The sequence below is a fragment of the Tamandua tetradactyla genome, chromosome 23, assembly GCF_023851605.1.
Source record: "Tamandua tetradactyla isolate mTamTet1 chromosome 23, mTamTet1.pri, whole genome shotgun sequence".
Lineage (NCBI taxonomy): Eukaryota > Metazoa > Chordata > Mammalia > Pilosa > Myrmecophagidae > Tamandua > Tamandua tetradactyla.
In genome coordinates, this window is record NC_135349.1 from 43,035,926 (window position 1) to 43,052,529 (window position 16,604).

The 16,604-nt window shown below is 39.8% G+C and overlaps 1 protein-coding gene across 2 annotated transcripts in view; it reads right to left on the reverse strand.

The window, feature by feature from the left end:
• ERCC4 (ERCC excision repair 4, endonuclease catalytic subunit) overlaps window positions 1-16,310 on the reverse strand; it is a 44,507-nt gene extending 28,197 nt beyond the window's left edge. The window contains exons 1-7 of one of the 2 annotated variants that reach the window (XM_077141755.1): window positions 15,786-16,310; window positions 14,465-14,645; window positions 10,781-10,976; window positions 9,576-9,783; window positions 8,371-8,551; window positions 2,999-3,127; window positions 1,950-2,060 (exon numbers count right to left, since the gene is read on the reverse strand). In XM_077141755.1, coding sequence (XP_076997870.1) covers window positions 1,950-2,060; window positions 2,999-3,127; window positions 8,371-8,551; window positions 9,576-9,783; window positions 10,781-10,976; window positions 14,465-14,645; window positions 15,786-15,992 — 1,213 coding nt within the window. In that variant the 5' untranslated portion in view covers window positions 15,993-16,310. Of the gene's footprint in view, window positions 1-1,949; window positions 2,061-2,998; window positions 3,128-8,370; window positions 8,552-9,575; window positions 9,784-10,780; window positions 10,977-12,285; window positions 12,758-14,464; window positions 14,646-15,785 lie in introns of those variants that run through there. The other variant, XM_077141756.1, reaches the window with a different exon arrangement.
• Between the last annotated feature and the right edge of the window lie 294 nt (window positions 16,311-16,604).

Genomic DNA, 16,604 nt, shown 5'->3' on the forward strand with positions numbered 1-16,604 from the left:
ACGCATGCCCTGCTGTGGTGACCCCAGATATCACTCTGGGGCTTTGGGGGAAGGCTTGCTCTATCACTGTTTTCCAGGGTGTGCTTGTCAAAGAGACTCTCTGCCAAGCCAGATTCCAGCTCCCATCTTGCACAGGTTGGTTACATAGTCATCTAATTCCTTCATGGATTTCACCTGCTCATTCAGGTACTGTGTCTTAAGGCAGTCACATAATGGGGATCGTTTTGTCCATGGCCAGTTTGTGCTGTTCCAGGAATGACTGATTTCCCCTATATTCCAAGAGTCGCACATACTTCATGCATTTGGCCCACTCCCCCAGTGGTCAAGTTCTGATTTCTTGAGATCCTGAAGGTAGATCCTGCGACCTCATTGGTTCTGCAACTCCATGTTTCTCAACATGTTCTCTTCCCATGAGACTGGTGGAGAAAATGATTTGGCAAAGTTCTCCAAAGCTACATCACTGTAGCCAAAGGAGTAGGACAGCCAGGGGTAGCAGAGGTGTAAGGCTCCAGAGGCTTACCTGGAGGCTGATGGTGCCTCCAGTCCTGGCTGCTCTTCTAGTGGCACTGTGAGGGGGATATGGTCATCATGGAAGGTGGTTTGGATAGGTGGCGGTGGAGGCTGTGCTGATTTGAAAGGATACATGTCCCCTAGAAAAGCCGTGTTTTAATCTAAATTCATAAAGGCAGAATAATCCCTATTTAATACAGTATGTTTGAAACTGTAATCAGATCATCTCCCTGGAGATGTGATTTAATCAAGGGTGGTTGTTAACTGGATTAGGTGACGACATGTCTCTACCTATTTGGGTGGGTCTTGATAAGTTTCTGAAGTCCTATAAAAGTGAAAACATTTTGGAGAGTTAAGGAGATTCGGAGAGAGCAGAGAATGCTGCAGCACCATGAAGCAGAGACTCCATCAGCCAGGCTTTGGAGATGAAGGAAAAACACCTCCTGCGGAGCTTCATGAAACAGGAAGCCAGGAGAGAAAGCTAGCAGATGACACTGCACTCACCATGTGCCCTTCTAGCCGAGGGAGAAACCATGACTGTGTGTCTTCTCGGATGAGAGAGAAACCCTGAACTTCATCGCCCTTCTTGAACCAAGTATTGTTCCCTGGATGCCTTAGATCAGACACTTCTATAGACTTGTTTTAATTGAGACATTTTCTCGGCCTTAGAACTGTAAACTAGCAACTCATTAAGTTCCTCTTTTTAAAAGCCATTCCGTTTCTGGTATATTGCATTCAGGCAGCTAGCAAACTAGAACAGGGGCCTTGGGGCACCCGAGGTGCAGTGAGCAGGAGGTTGACGGTTGTGGGGGGAGCTGCATGGGGGCAATAAGCACTGAGGCTGAAGCAGAGGACTGCAGTAACTCTGCAAAGATATCTGGCCTTAACAGCTATTTTCTCTATTTAGTTTTCTTTTATTTTCTGTCTTTATTATTATTTTTTTAATAGTTTGGGTTTAGTCCACTGTGCTAATCTACTAGTATACCCATGTTTGAAGAGAATATTTCTAAAATGTGGATTTTTTCTTTTCTAGGGATGGGTCAGTGTCATTCCATAGAAGAGTTCAGACTTTTTTGGAAAACCACTTGCTGAATATAAAACAGAAGACCATTAGCTTTCTCTTTGGGGAGTTGAGATTTAAACCTGGTGAATATATGTATTGCCATCAGCTGAATCTTTAAATAGAAGTCCTGAGAATTCAGTCAGTTAAAAAACAAAAACAAAAACAAACAAAAAAGAAACCAACCTGTTTTCCTAAATATACAATGGTTCAATCAGGAGATAACCCAAAGGAAATTGCCATGGGATCTCTGTATTCATTTGGTATTATTCTTTTACATTTTATAAACAAAAGTGAGTTATTTTTAAAGAGCTAATAAAAAAAAAAGATTTACTTGACAGAGTTTTTTGAAAGTAAGTATCATCCCCTTTTCTCCTACCTGGACCACCGAGGGCTTCACTCTCCTTATTTTCTGCCTCAATTTCTTTCAGCACTTCGCTTAGGGCTTCCCACTTAGGGTTGCTTTCTAGAACCAGTTCCTTTTGTGTTTCTGCATAGAAATAAAAGGTTACTTCATTCTATATGATAACATTTATCCATAAAGCATTTCCAAGTCTTTTAAACAACAGCTAACACAAGCAACGTTCCATAAACCCATTCCATTGAGAAGTTTTCATGTGCTACATGGACTCTGCCTTTTTGAAAAAGGACTTAAGAAGAAAATACACTTTGAGGCCACGTTATTATAGGTGTCATAAAGCTTCAACAGAAAGTTCTATGCCTAGTCACCAATAAAAGATGATTCTGTGTTAGCTATCAACTGCTATACTCTCTATAATCTAAGCTACATATAATTAAGGAATTAGCCAGAATAGCAGTACTTACATATAAAAATCTACATGATTTCCACAATCTTGAACATGGACAGGAATAGGCAACAATCAAACTCATCATTACTATTTTTAAGTAAGTTTTGAAATAAACCTTCGAACTAGGTAGGAAGCAAGCATGAATCCTATCTCATGCCTTGAAAAAAACAGCAAATATTTATGATATCTACTAGATGATTTTGGAATAAAATCATATTTGCTTAATTCTAGTATTTTATATTCTTAAAAAGTTCAAAGTGTTGATAGAAGTTGTTTAAAAGTCCATTAAGACTTTAAGTGCCAAAAATTCTATTGAAGTAAAAAAAATTATCAATCTATATTTCCCACGTAGCAGTAAGGATGGGACTTGGCATTTGTTATTTGGAATTCTCTGACAATGGACTCTGAAATCTGATGGGGTGAGTACTTTTAACACACATTACACATGTTACATTTAATATATATACATACATTTAACATACAGACATGTATTTTCACAATGTTGAAGAAAATTTTATATTACATTTTAAACATATGCTTTACAAATATTACATTTTAACCTTTCCATATCAAATGCTTAAACAAAAGAAACATTTAAAGACTTAAGCCTACAAGATACCTTGTTCTTCTTTAATCTCTGTTTTTTCAGAGATTTTGCTTCTTTTACTCATTTTGGCATCTGGAACATGATAAACCCTGGCTCGAGCATTTACAAACATTGAGGTACTAGACTCAAGAAACAACCAACCTAGTAGGAAAAGGAAGAAAAAAAAGAGCCTTCAATTTATGATTAATTTTAAAGTCTCTGATGACCACACAATCTACTCACAGCCTTGGTCACCACCTTGGCCTCCTCCCCACTACACTACAACCTTCCCCCACTGGGTCCCTGGTGGGCTAGCCCAGCGGTTTACAAAGTGTGGTTCATGGGCTCTGCGTGGTCCCCAAGACCCTTTCAGGTCTCTGCGATATCAAAACCATTTTCATAATACCCTAACACACTATTTGCCTTTTCCTCTGGGTTGATATTTTCAATGATGGTGCAAAAGCACTGATGGCTGATACTGCTGTTACATGGGTGACATTTGATTTATCAGCACAAATCAAGGCAGCGGGCCCAAATCGTACCCGCAGTCAATGTACTCTTCTTCAATGCCACTTGCTTGCAGGTTAAACAAAAGACATTTTCACTTAAGAATGTCCCTGATGAAGCAGTAAAAATTATTACGTGTATTAAATCTCACTTGAGTGTACATCTTTTTAATGTTCTGTGTGATAAGGTGGGCAATATATATAAAATATAAAGCACTTCTGCCACATACTAATGTAGAATGGTTGACTTGAGGAAAGCACATGTGGGGTTGTTTGAGTCATGCTGAACTAGCCACTTTTTTCATGGGATACTGTCCTTACTTGAATGAACAACTGACAGAAAAACTACGGTCATTCTCAGACTTGGGCATTTGACAGAGGTTTTCCTGAAAATGAACAAACTGAGCATTTCACTTCAAGGGAAATAACTGACAGAATTTGCTGTCAATGATCTAATCTGGTTTTCATGGGCAAATGTGAACTGTGGAAAAGTCATCTCCGCCATCATGAGCTTGGCAGCATCCCAATATTTAAAGACTTTTCTGGTAAGATTTGTGATGCTATTAAGTGATTTTTTGAGATCATATAATGAAATATGTCAGCATTTGGAAGATCTGCATAATTCAGTGAACCAATATACTCCCGATATCATGTTACAAAACCATGAAAAGGTAAAAGACCTATTTAAAGTACAAGACAGACTAATGGCTTTTAACAGAACAGAATATGAAAAGCTCATTTACATGCTTTCAGATCCCACACTGATTAATCTTTAAGAAATCAGTCAATGTTTGGTGTTATATCCAAGAATATCCATAGTTATCTGAAAAGTTCATTAAAATACTCATCTCTTTCTCAATTGTATATAAGTACGAGACCAGATTGTCTTCATATTCTTCCGTCAAAACAACTACCATAACCAATTGAATACAGAACCAGATCTGAGTACCCAATTGTCTTCTATTAAGTCAGACATTGAGATTTGCAAAAATGTAAAACAATGCCACTTTTCTCAATAATCTTTGCCTGTGGTAAATATATTTTTCTTAAAAATGTTAATTTTTAAATGAATAAACATTTTTAAAATGTGTTTTATCTCCTCATATGGTAAATATCAATAGATGCAATTCACATAAATAAAATCTCACTGGACCCTCAATAATTTTACAATGTGGAGGGGACCCAAAGGTTCAGAACCACTAGGCTAGACTAGTCTTTCTTACTATAATTTCCCTACAAATCTCCTCTTCTCTTTAGCCCCTGGTACCTGTGAGGGTTAATTTTACATGTCAACTTGACTAGGTTATGGTGTTTAGTTGTTCGGTCAAACACAGACCTACATGTGGCTGTGGAGGTATTTCATAGATGGGATTAGCATCTACAATGAGGTGACCTTAAGTAAAGGAGACCTTAACAGCAAGGACTGAGGGTTCTAGAGGTCAGAGGCAATTCTGCCTCAACACTACACCCTCCACTCCTTCCCAAGTTTCCAGCCTAAGGAGTTTGTACTGAAGAATGTAACATCGGTGCGCCTCAGCTTGTGGTGTCAATGCACCTGCTGTGCCCATGGAGACAGGCTGAGGTGACTGGGCTGCAGCGGAGGCACCGAGCACAGGACATCCAAGATTCTGGCTTTGTTAATCTGGGCTGACTAAATGGCTTCTTAAAGATAAGCCTGAGAGTGTAGGTGTGAACGCTGGTATCTATATCAGGGTTGTAATGGCCTTTCTTTTTTTTCCTTTTTTGTATGCTATATGGTGGGGTCAAAAAATTTCATTCTTTTTCCAGGTGAGTATCCCATTATTGCAGCACCATTTGTTGAATTTTTTGTTTGTTTGCTTTTTATTGGTTTGTTTGTTTGTTTGCTTGGGAAGTGCATGGGCTAGGGATTGAACCTGAATCTCCTGCATGGCAGGTGAGAATTCTACCACTGAGTGACCCTCATACCCCCTATATTGGCCTTTCTTAAACTCCAGATTATCCTAAGACAAAGGGAAATGCTGGTGAAGTTGTTCAAAATGAAGTCAGAGTGTTCACTGAAAAGAAAGCACAGTTAACACTTTCAAGAACAGAAATGGACTATGTAGAAGACAAATTATCCAATGAGTTTGTGTTCAATAACTCAAACATCAAAGAACTTGTGGCTGTGGAGAAAGTGTTAATGTTTGACGCCCAAGGACTCATTCTTCAGCTGTAGGCTTCAGGGACGCTCCTGGCAGACTTGGGCTAACTAAACAAATAACGTAGCTCTCATGTTCTCAATTCTAATGTATGGTTGCCTGATGAGGAAATAAATGTATTTTGAAAATGAGGCCAGTGTGTTGAATTCAAGAACTGATATTTGTATTCCTTTTAGAAGATGTAAAATAAGAAGCCATTACTGTCTTTGGATCATTTTTCTGTTCTGTAAAGAAAGGGAAAAATCCTATTCAATACTTAACTCTCTTGCATCCTTTCTGTTAGAACCCGTGTCACTGAAGTTGCCTTAGTGGTAAGAGTTCAGGAAGATCTCTGTCAAATGGCTTGAACTGTCCAACTCCCTGGGCATTTTCGCTACCAGATTGATGGATCTTGAAATTCAGAAGCAAGAAATCCTAACTGCTTGTAGTAATGTGGTAGCGCATTGCTTTTCTGCCCAAATTGGTCATAGTTTTTTTACATTTTAATTGAACATGTCATTGCCGAATGCCTTATTTGCCTGCCCTTTAACAGTACCAGTCATTAGATGAACGTTTTGGATAACAATTTCCTGGAGCTGAATAATGGCACAAAACATAGAAAATACTCTACTCTGTTTCTTAATGCCTTTCTTTTACCACCCTAAGTGCCTGCTCAAAATGGGGTCTGGTGGTGGTGGTGGTGGTGCAAGGGTAGTCAGTGGTAGAATTCTCACCGGCCATGAGGGAGATCTGGGTTTAATTTTCCAGTCCATGCACCTTTCGAAAAACAAACCCAAAAACAATAAAAAATTCAACAAACGGTGGTGTAATAATGGGATACTCATATGGAAAAATAATGAAATGTGACCCTGCCACACAGCATACAAAAAAAAGGGGGAAGGGGTGTCTGGAGCTCACTTAGATTCTTTTAGTTGAAAGATCTCTTAAAAGCCAACTAGCCCACTCTCCATTCAATTCTATAGCTGAGTAAGCAGAACCCCAGGGAAGCAAAAGGCTTGTCTGACCTCACACTGCAAGTCAGGCAGTGCTAGGACTCGACCTCAGGTGTCCTGCCACCATAAGTGACACATTCCCTGTGCTCTTAGGCAGTCAGCAAAGTTAAATGGTGATTGGCTACTCTGTCTAGCCAACGTTTTGATAAAATGTTTTTAGTAATTTGATGGAGATATTAGTTTTTATTTTATTTATTTATTTATTTTGCATGGGCAGGCACTGGGAAACGAACGTGGGTCTCTGGGATGGCAGGCAAGAACTGTACCTGCTGAGCCACTGTGGCTACCCAGTTTTTATTTTATTTTGAATGGTAAGAATCTTATTTTAAAATCCATTTATGTTCGGTGGCTCAGCAGGTAAGAATGCTTGCCTGCCATGCCCAAGGACCCGAGTTCGAATCCTGGTGCCTGCTCATGTAAAAAAAATAAATAAATAAAATAAAATCCATTTATGTGAACTACCATTTTGTTTCTCCCATGAAACAATGATTTATGCCTGCAGGGAAGATATTATGGCAGTCCAGAATTATTCTTTTAAAATGTAGTACAGGGTGTAGAGCCACGATGGTGGCTCAGTGGCAGAATTCTCACCTGCCATGCTGGAAACCTGGGTTTGATTTCCGGTACCTGCCCATGTACAAAAAAATTTAAAAATAAATCGAAAAATAGTAGTAAGAGTGAAGCAGACTTGGGAGCCTTTCTTAAAATTCACAATGTGCTTTACTTTCTGGATCTTAAATCCAATTGCTACAATTTTAAACTAACATTTTTTTTGGGTATCCGGCATGGCAGGTGAGAATTCTGCCACTGAGCCACCGTCATACCACCCTAAACCACCATTTTAAACTAAAGTTTTTAACACCAAATTTTATTTAAGTGTTCATTTTGTCATTTAGCTATTGATTTTCCTGGGTTTGACATACTAACTAAGGCAGCAAATATGCTTTTTTTGAAAGCTAATTCTTATGAACTGAAGTAGTGCCCAAATTCCTTTATTTGTCATAGTCACTAAAGTACCTGGTACAAAATGAACCAAACCTAGAATAGGAACTTAATGCTGTAAATGCTCATGAGTTTGTATCATTAATATAATTGCTAATCCACTTATGATTTGTGCAATGCTTATGTGTGTAGAGACTGAATTGTCAATTAAAAAAATGTGTCTTTGTAAGCACAAAAAAAAAAAAAGAATTCAACACCCCCCTCACCAGAATTTCCAGTCTCCCACCTGCCCTGTAAATTCAGACTTTGCCAGGTTTCACAACTGCATGAACCAGCACCTTATAATGGATCTCTTATTTTATATGTGTACACACACATTTCGTGTTGTGCTGCTTCTCTAGAGCACACAAACTGATACGGCATTCTAGCTGATAAGGCCCCATACTCTCTTGCTGTTTCTTTGGGAAAAATGGATTTTACATTTGTAACAATGAACCCGCTAGAATGCAAATTATTCCTAAATTAGGGCCTGCCTGTACTACACAGTCTTTTCTAGAATTAAAATTGCTATTAATAGGTATGAATATTTATTATTACATAGAACAACAGTTAAGTAGGAGGAAATATTAGCTATCAATAAATCCCCTATCCTTGTGCCATGAACACAAAACATCATCAGAAATCTTGGTCTGTAATACAGCACTTCCACACCTGGATTTCTCAAAAAAATCCAGCACTTTACTCAAATCAGTTCTTGGAATAATATTTGCATTTTTATCTCCCACCTGAATTCTGTCCAAAAGCCTTCTCAGTTGCTCTTAAGGATTCCAGAAGTTTAAGAAACGTGACACAATCATACTGAGAGAGATATTGCAGCAGAGTTCGTAAAATCTTCAAATCTTGAACGAGGGATTTAGTTTTGGCTCCAAGCTGGTGCCATAAAGGATCCAAATAATGGCGGATGGTCTAAAATAAGAATATAATTCAGCACTGATAATATATATTTAACATAGCTGTTAACAAACAAAAGCTTATACTTTCTAATAAGGTGCAAGTTATATCCATATTTAGATTTGGTTACTCAAAAACCCAAAACAATGCTTTGACTTTTACTAGCCCGGGGATGATAAACAACAATTTAGTGAAAAATGTATTAAGTTATAAGAACATATTCATTTATTGTAAGAATGAGTTTTTTTTTTCTTTTTTGGTATAACCAAGATCTAAGGTATAATAAACTTAAAGCATAGAGGAACAGAATATATGAAATTAGTTTTATGTATCAGTATTTCAGTAAACTGACTTTTTGGAAACAATCAATAGCCTGGATGAGAAGAGTTAAAATATTCTTTTTTTATAAGGACTATCATCATTTCCTGTGACAAAGAGAATATTCAGAATTTAAATGTTAGGAACTTGTCTGAAGAAAATATGAAAAAAAATAGCAACCTGGAATTTTTTAAAACTCAAGCATTTTCTGGACTTACAGTTCAATCTTAGACACACACCTGTATTAATGTTAATCTATGATAAAAATTAGAATAAAAATTCTTTGAACTAAATTCTTACATTTTCTCAATTCAGAAAGTAATTTTAAGACAGTTTTGCATTCTTCAGTAATGAAAATTCATCCAAATTATTTTTTATTCCAAAAAACAAAATAAATTAACACATAATTATGAAGTACTCTTATGCAAAATTTTTCAATCTGTAGATATCACTTCAGAGTAAAAAGATTTTCTTTCTCTTACTTATACTTAGAATGGGGCATAATCACTTATTATGCAAAAACACAACTATATGCCAATCCATAAATTTACCAGAAATTATTACTTTCTGGTAAACCAAAGAAGCTATACTTAAATCACTTCCAATTTAACTCTAAAATAACAGCAAATTCCTATTAAGAACACTGGCAATATTAAAATAACTTGCATTCTTTAAAATTACAACATAACAAACACCTTAAAAAGGAAAAGAAAAAGAGTACCTTGTCAAAAGGTTTTCCAATAGCATTTTCTAAAGATAAATCTTCTACTTCAAGTGATGGATTATGGCATTTTAGTTCCTTTAGACATGCATTTAAAATGTCCAGTATAGCGGTCTGTATAGCAAGCATGGCAGATGTCATGGACACATGAATTTCCACAACTTCAGGTTTGTGCTGTTCTAAAAATGAGTTTACTGCCACATGGAACCTAAAGAAAAATATCTGTCAAATATTTTCTTGCTTTTCAACAGCTAAGTAGTTGTGATCTCAGTTTAATGTTCTAACAGTTTTTGTAAACATAATTCAGAGATAAACAAAATGGAAAGCAAACAAACAATGATTCCAAGAACACTTGCAACCTCAATGGATGGAAGTGGCAAATCTATCTTGATTTATTCAAATCAAATAGGGGTCAACAAACTATGTCCGAGTCAAATCCGGTGCCTGTTTTTCTGAATAGCCCTACTGGAGCCCAGCCGTGCCCACTGTTCAGGTACTGTCCATAGCTGCCCTACTGGAGCCCAGACGTGCCTATTTGTTCAGGTACTGTCTACAGCTGCACTACTGAAGCCCAGCCATGCCCATCTGTCCAGGTGCTGTGTATAGCTGTGCTCTTGATGCTTTGCAGAGGTAAACCACTGTGACAGAGACCACGTGGCCTGCAAAGCTCAAAATATTTACTATCTGGCCCTTTTCAGAAAAAATCTGTTGACTCCTGAAATAAGTTACAAACAAGAAAGAAAACAGACTACAGCAATTAATCTTAAGTAAGATACAGTATAATCAAAACACATATTAGCATAAGCTGCAAAAATATTTGAATATTGAAAATTTACAAAAATTCTCCAAAGCCCTCAGGCTTTAGTTCCCCAAGTCTTGATGGGTAATTTTCAAAGCAGAACGGGGGAACTTAGTCAGTAAAGGTGCAGTCCACCTAAAGCTGTGGGTCTCTAGGTTCCTGCAGATTTTACTAAAAGTACATGGAAGAATAAAGTGGCTACCCTTGGATGGATATGATGGACTATCAGAAAAATAACTATTTAAATCTCTCTATACTCTCAAAAGAATCACAAATATGGTGATCACATACTTATACTTGGATACGCTTGCTATCAACCTGACGGGCATCTATAAAATGCAAAATTAAATTAACATTAAATTACAGCAGAGCTTCTCAGAGAAACTTGTCATATAATGCTATTTACCTTGGCCACAGATATAGCTTCCTTACGAAAAGGTTTCTCATCACTCTTTCCACATGACAAAAACCAGTATCAAAGGCAACTGCATTGTCCGTGAAAGCTTTAATAAAACCACGTTTGTTTTTCTGGCGAAAGAGGCGCAAGATGAATGCTTCTTGACAAGACTCGATTATTCTGTGAGCTCGATACACCAAGATGCCTGAGGGGAGGGGAAATGATCATTTCGGTTATGGAAGAGACTTGTAATTTTCATGCTCACGTTCACGCATCCATTCATTCAATACATGTTTATGGAGTGCCTCCTTGAGAATGGCCACATACTTCTCTAGGCTGGGGATCCAGCCATGAACCAAACAGACATAAATCCCTGCACTTGAAATAAATAATGCAAATAAAAACAGACATAAATCCCTGCACTTGAAATAAATAATGTAAATAAGTAAAATACTGAGTACGTTGGAAAGTGGTAAGTGCTAAGGAGAAAACACGAATCCAAGGAGAGAGCGCAGTGTTAGGGGTGGAGCTTTGTCACTTAGGTAGGATGGTCTCCTGAGGTGATGGGAGTGAAGGTGTGATGGAGATGGAGCCTTGTCAACACCTGGACTGACAGAGCGCCAGGCCAGGGACAAAGGCCCTGGGCTGGGAGCACGTTTGGCACACTGGAGGAAGAACTTCTAAAAGCCATATGGGTTACTAATTCTCTTTTTTTATGTATACATCAGATGTGGACTATAGAAAATAGCTGTATTTCAGAAGTCTGGACAAATCAGCATTATCTATTAGATTAATTCAATTTTCAGAATCAATATCTGATTGAGAGGTAAACTGGTCCATTTAAAACAAAAAAACATTTAATAGGTATATTTAATAAGCTCTTTTTTAAGGAAGGGGTAATGAGAGCTCTGAATCATAAAAATAAGGACAATCAAAAATAGGTTTCCTTACTTAAACCATGAGAGTGCTGGACAAGATACAGCCAATAAAATGATTACCAAGTGTTCACTGCCTGCCCGTGTTTGTGAGCAAAGAGCCTACAGTCTAGGGAGAGATACAGACATATCTATGTAGACCATTCTGATGCAGTGTGATTAGTGGTAACTTAGGGGGAAATATGAGATGCTATAAGGGGGCAAAGACATTATTTCTGGATCAAAAACTCAATTACTCCATGATAAAGACTTTTATCCCTGGCACTACATTGGGTACCTCTATAGATTTAACTTCATTTAGTCCTCACAATAATTTTATGGAACTGGTATTATTATGAGACCAAGAAATTATAGAAGTGACTTGGCCAGGGTAACCCAGTAAGTAGAAGATCAAAGTTTCCAAACCACATGGCTGTGGCCCCCCTACTCCTCAACCCCACCTCAGGGTTCTCCCTTTAAAAAGATAAAAATATCAACACCACAAGCAGGTTAGGTTTCTAGGTGTGGTTTTAGTCCCACAAAAGCATCCTTAGATTTTTATGCTCCCATAACTTTCAATAATTTCATAATGTACTTTACCTCTCATGAGGTAAAGTATACAAGGTTACCTCCATCCTCCACTAAATTGCTTGACATCATAACGAGAAGTAATCACAGAACTCTGTATACTGTGCATGTATTTTACAGACATTACCACATTTCACTCTCACAATCATCTTAGAAGGAAGGTACTATTACTCTCCAATTTACAGATGAGTAAACTAAAGCACAGAGAAATTAAGTAACTTGCCCAAGGCTACACAGTTGATAAATGGGGAAGGTGAAGTCACACCCAGAAGCAATCTAACTCAGAGTCCCTATACTGTCCCCTTCTTTCTATCTTCAGCACCTAGTGCATTCCTGCCAAACAAGGGACTCTGAGTAAACATTTGCTGAATGACTATAGAGCTGAATCACAGCGATGGGCATACAAATCTAACATGTAACTTTTTTTTTTCATTTCCAAGAAAACGTGTTCTGAGTTCTTGGTGGAGATGTCAGATCAGCTTTAGCAATGAAAGTAACTTGCTCTCCTGTCCTTTTCTAAGTACAATCTGGTACTAAGTACAATCTGGTACTAAGTACAGATTCTCTTGCCATTTAGGAGTTCTGGTGGAGATACCCAGAGTGGGAAGTGGAGTTGGCAACACTTGAGTGGTAATGGGGGAACCAGTTGGGACTAGGGGCATCCAGCAGCTTTTGGAGGGTTACATGACCTGACCTGGGATGGCTCTTTGGTCTATAAGAGCTTTGATGAATGGAAAGTGTGATCCGGGGGGACCAGACTTTGAAATAATTCACTGCTGGCCTTCATTTGCATTTCATTCATCTAAGTAGCAACAGCAGTTCTGGCTTCGTTACTGGTTAAGACCCTATCAGAAATGGGGATGGTATTTTGCAGTTTTAATTAAGGAACTGTCTATACCCTATTTTTCGGACACTTCATTGATTCATATCACTTTCCACCGGATTAGGCCAAGTCACAGTGTAATACTGACATCTGGTGGTGTTTTTAATAGAATTTTGTTTTCATTTACCCGCAAAAAAATAAAACAAATCTGAGATTTTAAAGAAATCATTTCACACTATCACAAAATTTGAGTATAAAAAGCAAACATTATTTTTGCTCTCATTTATTAAGCACATGTGCTGCACTATGCTAAGCAATGTATTTTATCTCATCACTTAATTCTTATGTTAGCTTTTTAAGGCACTATTTTCTTGGGTAAAAGAAATGAGAAAATAGAGGCTCACAAACATTAAGTAACCAGTGGAGTCAGCATTCAAAGTCAGGTACATCTGAGTGTCAGGCTGATGCCACAGTTTATAACCATTATAAATGTCATAAAAGTACAACACAAGGTTTCCTTTGTAAGTTCACCATGAACCATATAAAACATTCCTTCCTTCATTTATTTGACAGATATTTCCTGGGGGTCTTCTAGGTTCAGGATGACACATGAGCTATAATGGGAGATACAACTGAATTTCAGACTCTCTTTGCCCTCCAGAAGTTCATTAAAGATCATCGTTTATCCATCTGTTCACTGCTCCAACAAATATGTGTTTAGCACCTACTAATTACCAGTTACTTAACATGGAAGAAACGCTGAACAGGTCCCTTCTTACGCTTAAGAACGTTGTTATCTAAGCCAGTGAGATAGACAGATAAATAGGCAAACACAATGTAGTGGTATAAGAAATACAGGGCCCTCTGGGGCCCAGAGCAAGGCCTCTAAATGAGTTTTGGGGAAATCAGAAAAAGTTTCCCAAAGGAAGCATAAGAGTGAAAAAGAATTCCTTCTCTATGTTACTTCCAGCTAAAATTAAATCATTCTTCACAAAGTCATTAAGCAACCACTTGGTTTAATTTCACATCAGGGGCAAAACACTCTTTAAAGAGGAAGGCCAAATAGTTTAGGATATATACAAAGGATAGTTACAAAAATTTCAAATTTGATCACTTTCTAAAAGCAAATGCTGGCCAGTTCCTAAGTACTGACTCTGATTGAGCTTAGGAGACAAGGAAAAGGTAACCTTGTTCAGACAACAAATAATTATCGAGAGTCTATAGTCTGGTATTATGCTGAAGGCTGGGAGCACGATTTTGAGCAAAAAGATTCAGTGCAGTCCACAAGGAGGTTCTAGTTTTGAGTCTGGCAGAAGAGACATAAAAATTGTACATTTATATACAAATGATAAGGTTACAGATTCTTACCAGTTATCAAATCTGAAGGTATCCTATCAGTCAAGAAATCAACCACAAGTATTCGACTTGTTGCAAATATAACTCCGCCCTGTGTGTAAACCTCATAGCGACTGTTACTTGTGATTTCATTTGTTACACGGCGAGGGAGGTGTTCAACTCCTTCTATCTTCAGCTGATTGATAAAATACTCCTAAACCAAATCAAACTTGATTAGTACAGTGTTTAATGCAGGGCAAGCTTTACTAGGATTCAGGTTTTACTAGGATTAAAATCCTGTGCTATCTTTCTCAGAAATAATGAACATGACATGAATATGTAAACTAAGACACTACTTTATGTCGCTCATCCAATCAGGATTTTCTGTTTCTGTCGTTGGATTTACAGTAAGGAATCGCTGCATTTATTTAGCACGCTAAGGACTTTTTAAACCCTGGGTTAAAAGACTTCTGCTACCTAGAAAATACCTGCCCACGAGAGCCAGGTTTGTAGCCAGGTGTACTGTGTGAGAAGAATCACTGGGAATCCCTTTCTCAGACCTTGCTTTGACTATTAGGTCTGTCCCCATTCTTGCAAGAGAGGGCTTCCTAATGTCATTGGGTCCATTGGCCCATTACATCTTCAGGTCGATACCCCCTTTCCTGGGCACCATATGTTATGGTGGACCCTCCTCTAAGACCTGGTGATAGATGCATAAGTCAGGGTCGCTAGCTTCCAGGAGTCTGTGGTCACTCTTCTCGGCTGACATTTTTCTCTGGGTCACTTGCTCTAAGGGCTCATCAGACCAGGCTCTACCAGCCCTCCAGCCCCACCCCAGGCCAATACCCCTCAGCACTGGTGTATGGTTCTCTCTTCCAGACTCCCCCATTGTCCTTAACCCCAGTTAAACTCCCCCAATACCCCCGCTTCCAGCCCCCTTCCTTTCCGACCCTGCGCCCACCTTCCCACAGCCTTGGTGAGCCCCTGGGGCCCACTTGGCCATTAGATTCTCTCCGGCCTTGGCTTCTCCTTTCATGTCTCCCCTTCACCCTCAGAGACCTCTCTGTTTCCATCACTGTTTTCTTTTAGGGATCTTTATCCTTTGCCCCCAGCAACAGCCTCAATATTCAACCCCGGGATCCCCTATTGCCGCCACCCGTACCCTTCGTCAGAAATCCCCCCAGCCTTCTCAGAGGCCTCCCCTACTCCTCCGGGCCCCTCCATCCCTCTCGGTGCCCTCGCATTCGTGTCAGGGACGGGCACCCCCTCGGGCCCCCTCCATCCCACCCAGAGGCCTCGCACCCGTGTCGGGGCCCGCACCCGCTCAGGGGCTCCCCCGCGCCGGCGGCCGCACCTCCTCGGCGGGCTGCGTGTTGAGCACCAGCACCAGGCACGCCGGGTGACAGTGTAGCCGAAGGAAGTGGTAGAGAAGCCGGTCCGCGCCGAGCCCGCGGGCGCACACTACGAGCCCGTCTGTGTCGAGCAGTTCCAGCACCAGCTGCCGTTCATATTCCAGCAGCGGCGCCATAGCTTGTAGTCTAGCCGGGACTGCCGACTCCATGCACGCCCTTCCGGGGCTACGACCGAACGCAGCCGAAGAGAGCCGAGACCGAGGCGAGCGTAGGCCGAAAAGAGCCGAAGAGGATCCGAGCCTGAAACGAGCATCGGCCGAAGATAGCCGAAGAGAGCCGAGGCCAAAAGGACAAACACTCACTTAAGGAAGCCGAAGAGAGCCGAGTCTGAAACGAGCGTCGGCCGATGACAGCTGAAGACATCCGAGCTGGAGAAGACGAGCGCCCCCAGAAGGAAGCCGAAGAGAGAGCCTGAAACAAGCGACGACCAAAGCCCGCCGAACAGAGCCGACCGAGAAAACGAGAGCCCGCCGAAGGAAGCCGAGAAAACCGAATCTGAGACGAGCGTGACCCGAACGCAGCCGAAGAGGAGCCGAGAGGAGCCGAAAATCCACAGAATCACCTTGAGAGCCGTGTGCTCTGAACTTTTTCCTTCTCCAAGCCGTGGCCGCTATGCAGGAGCTTTGGGGGTTGTGAATATGGGGGCTTCTTCTTTTTAGTACTAGAACACAAACCACCGAAAGAAGGGGAGTGGGAAATTAAGCCTTAAGAGTTTAGTTTCCCCAGTCCAACTATTGTAAAAGTTAATTGTAAATCCTAAC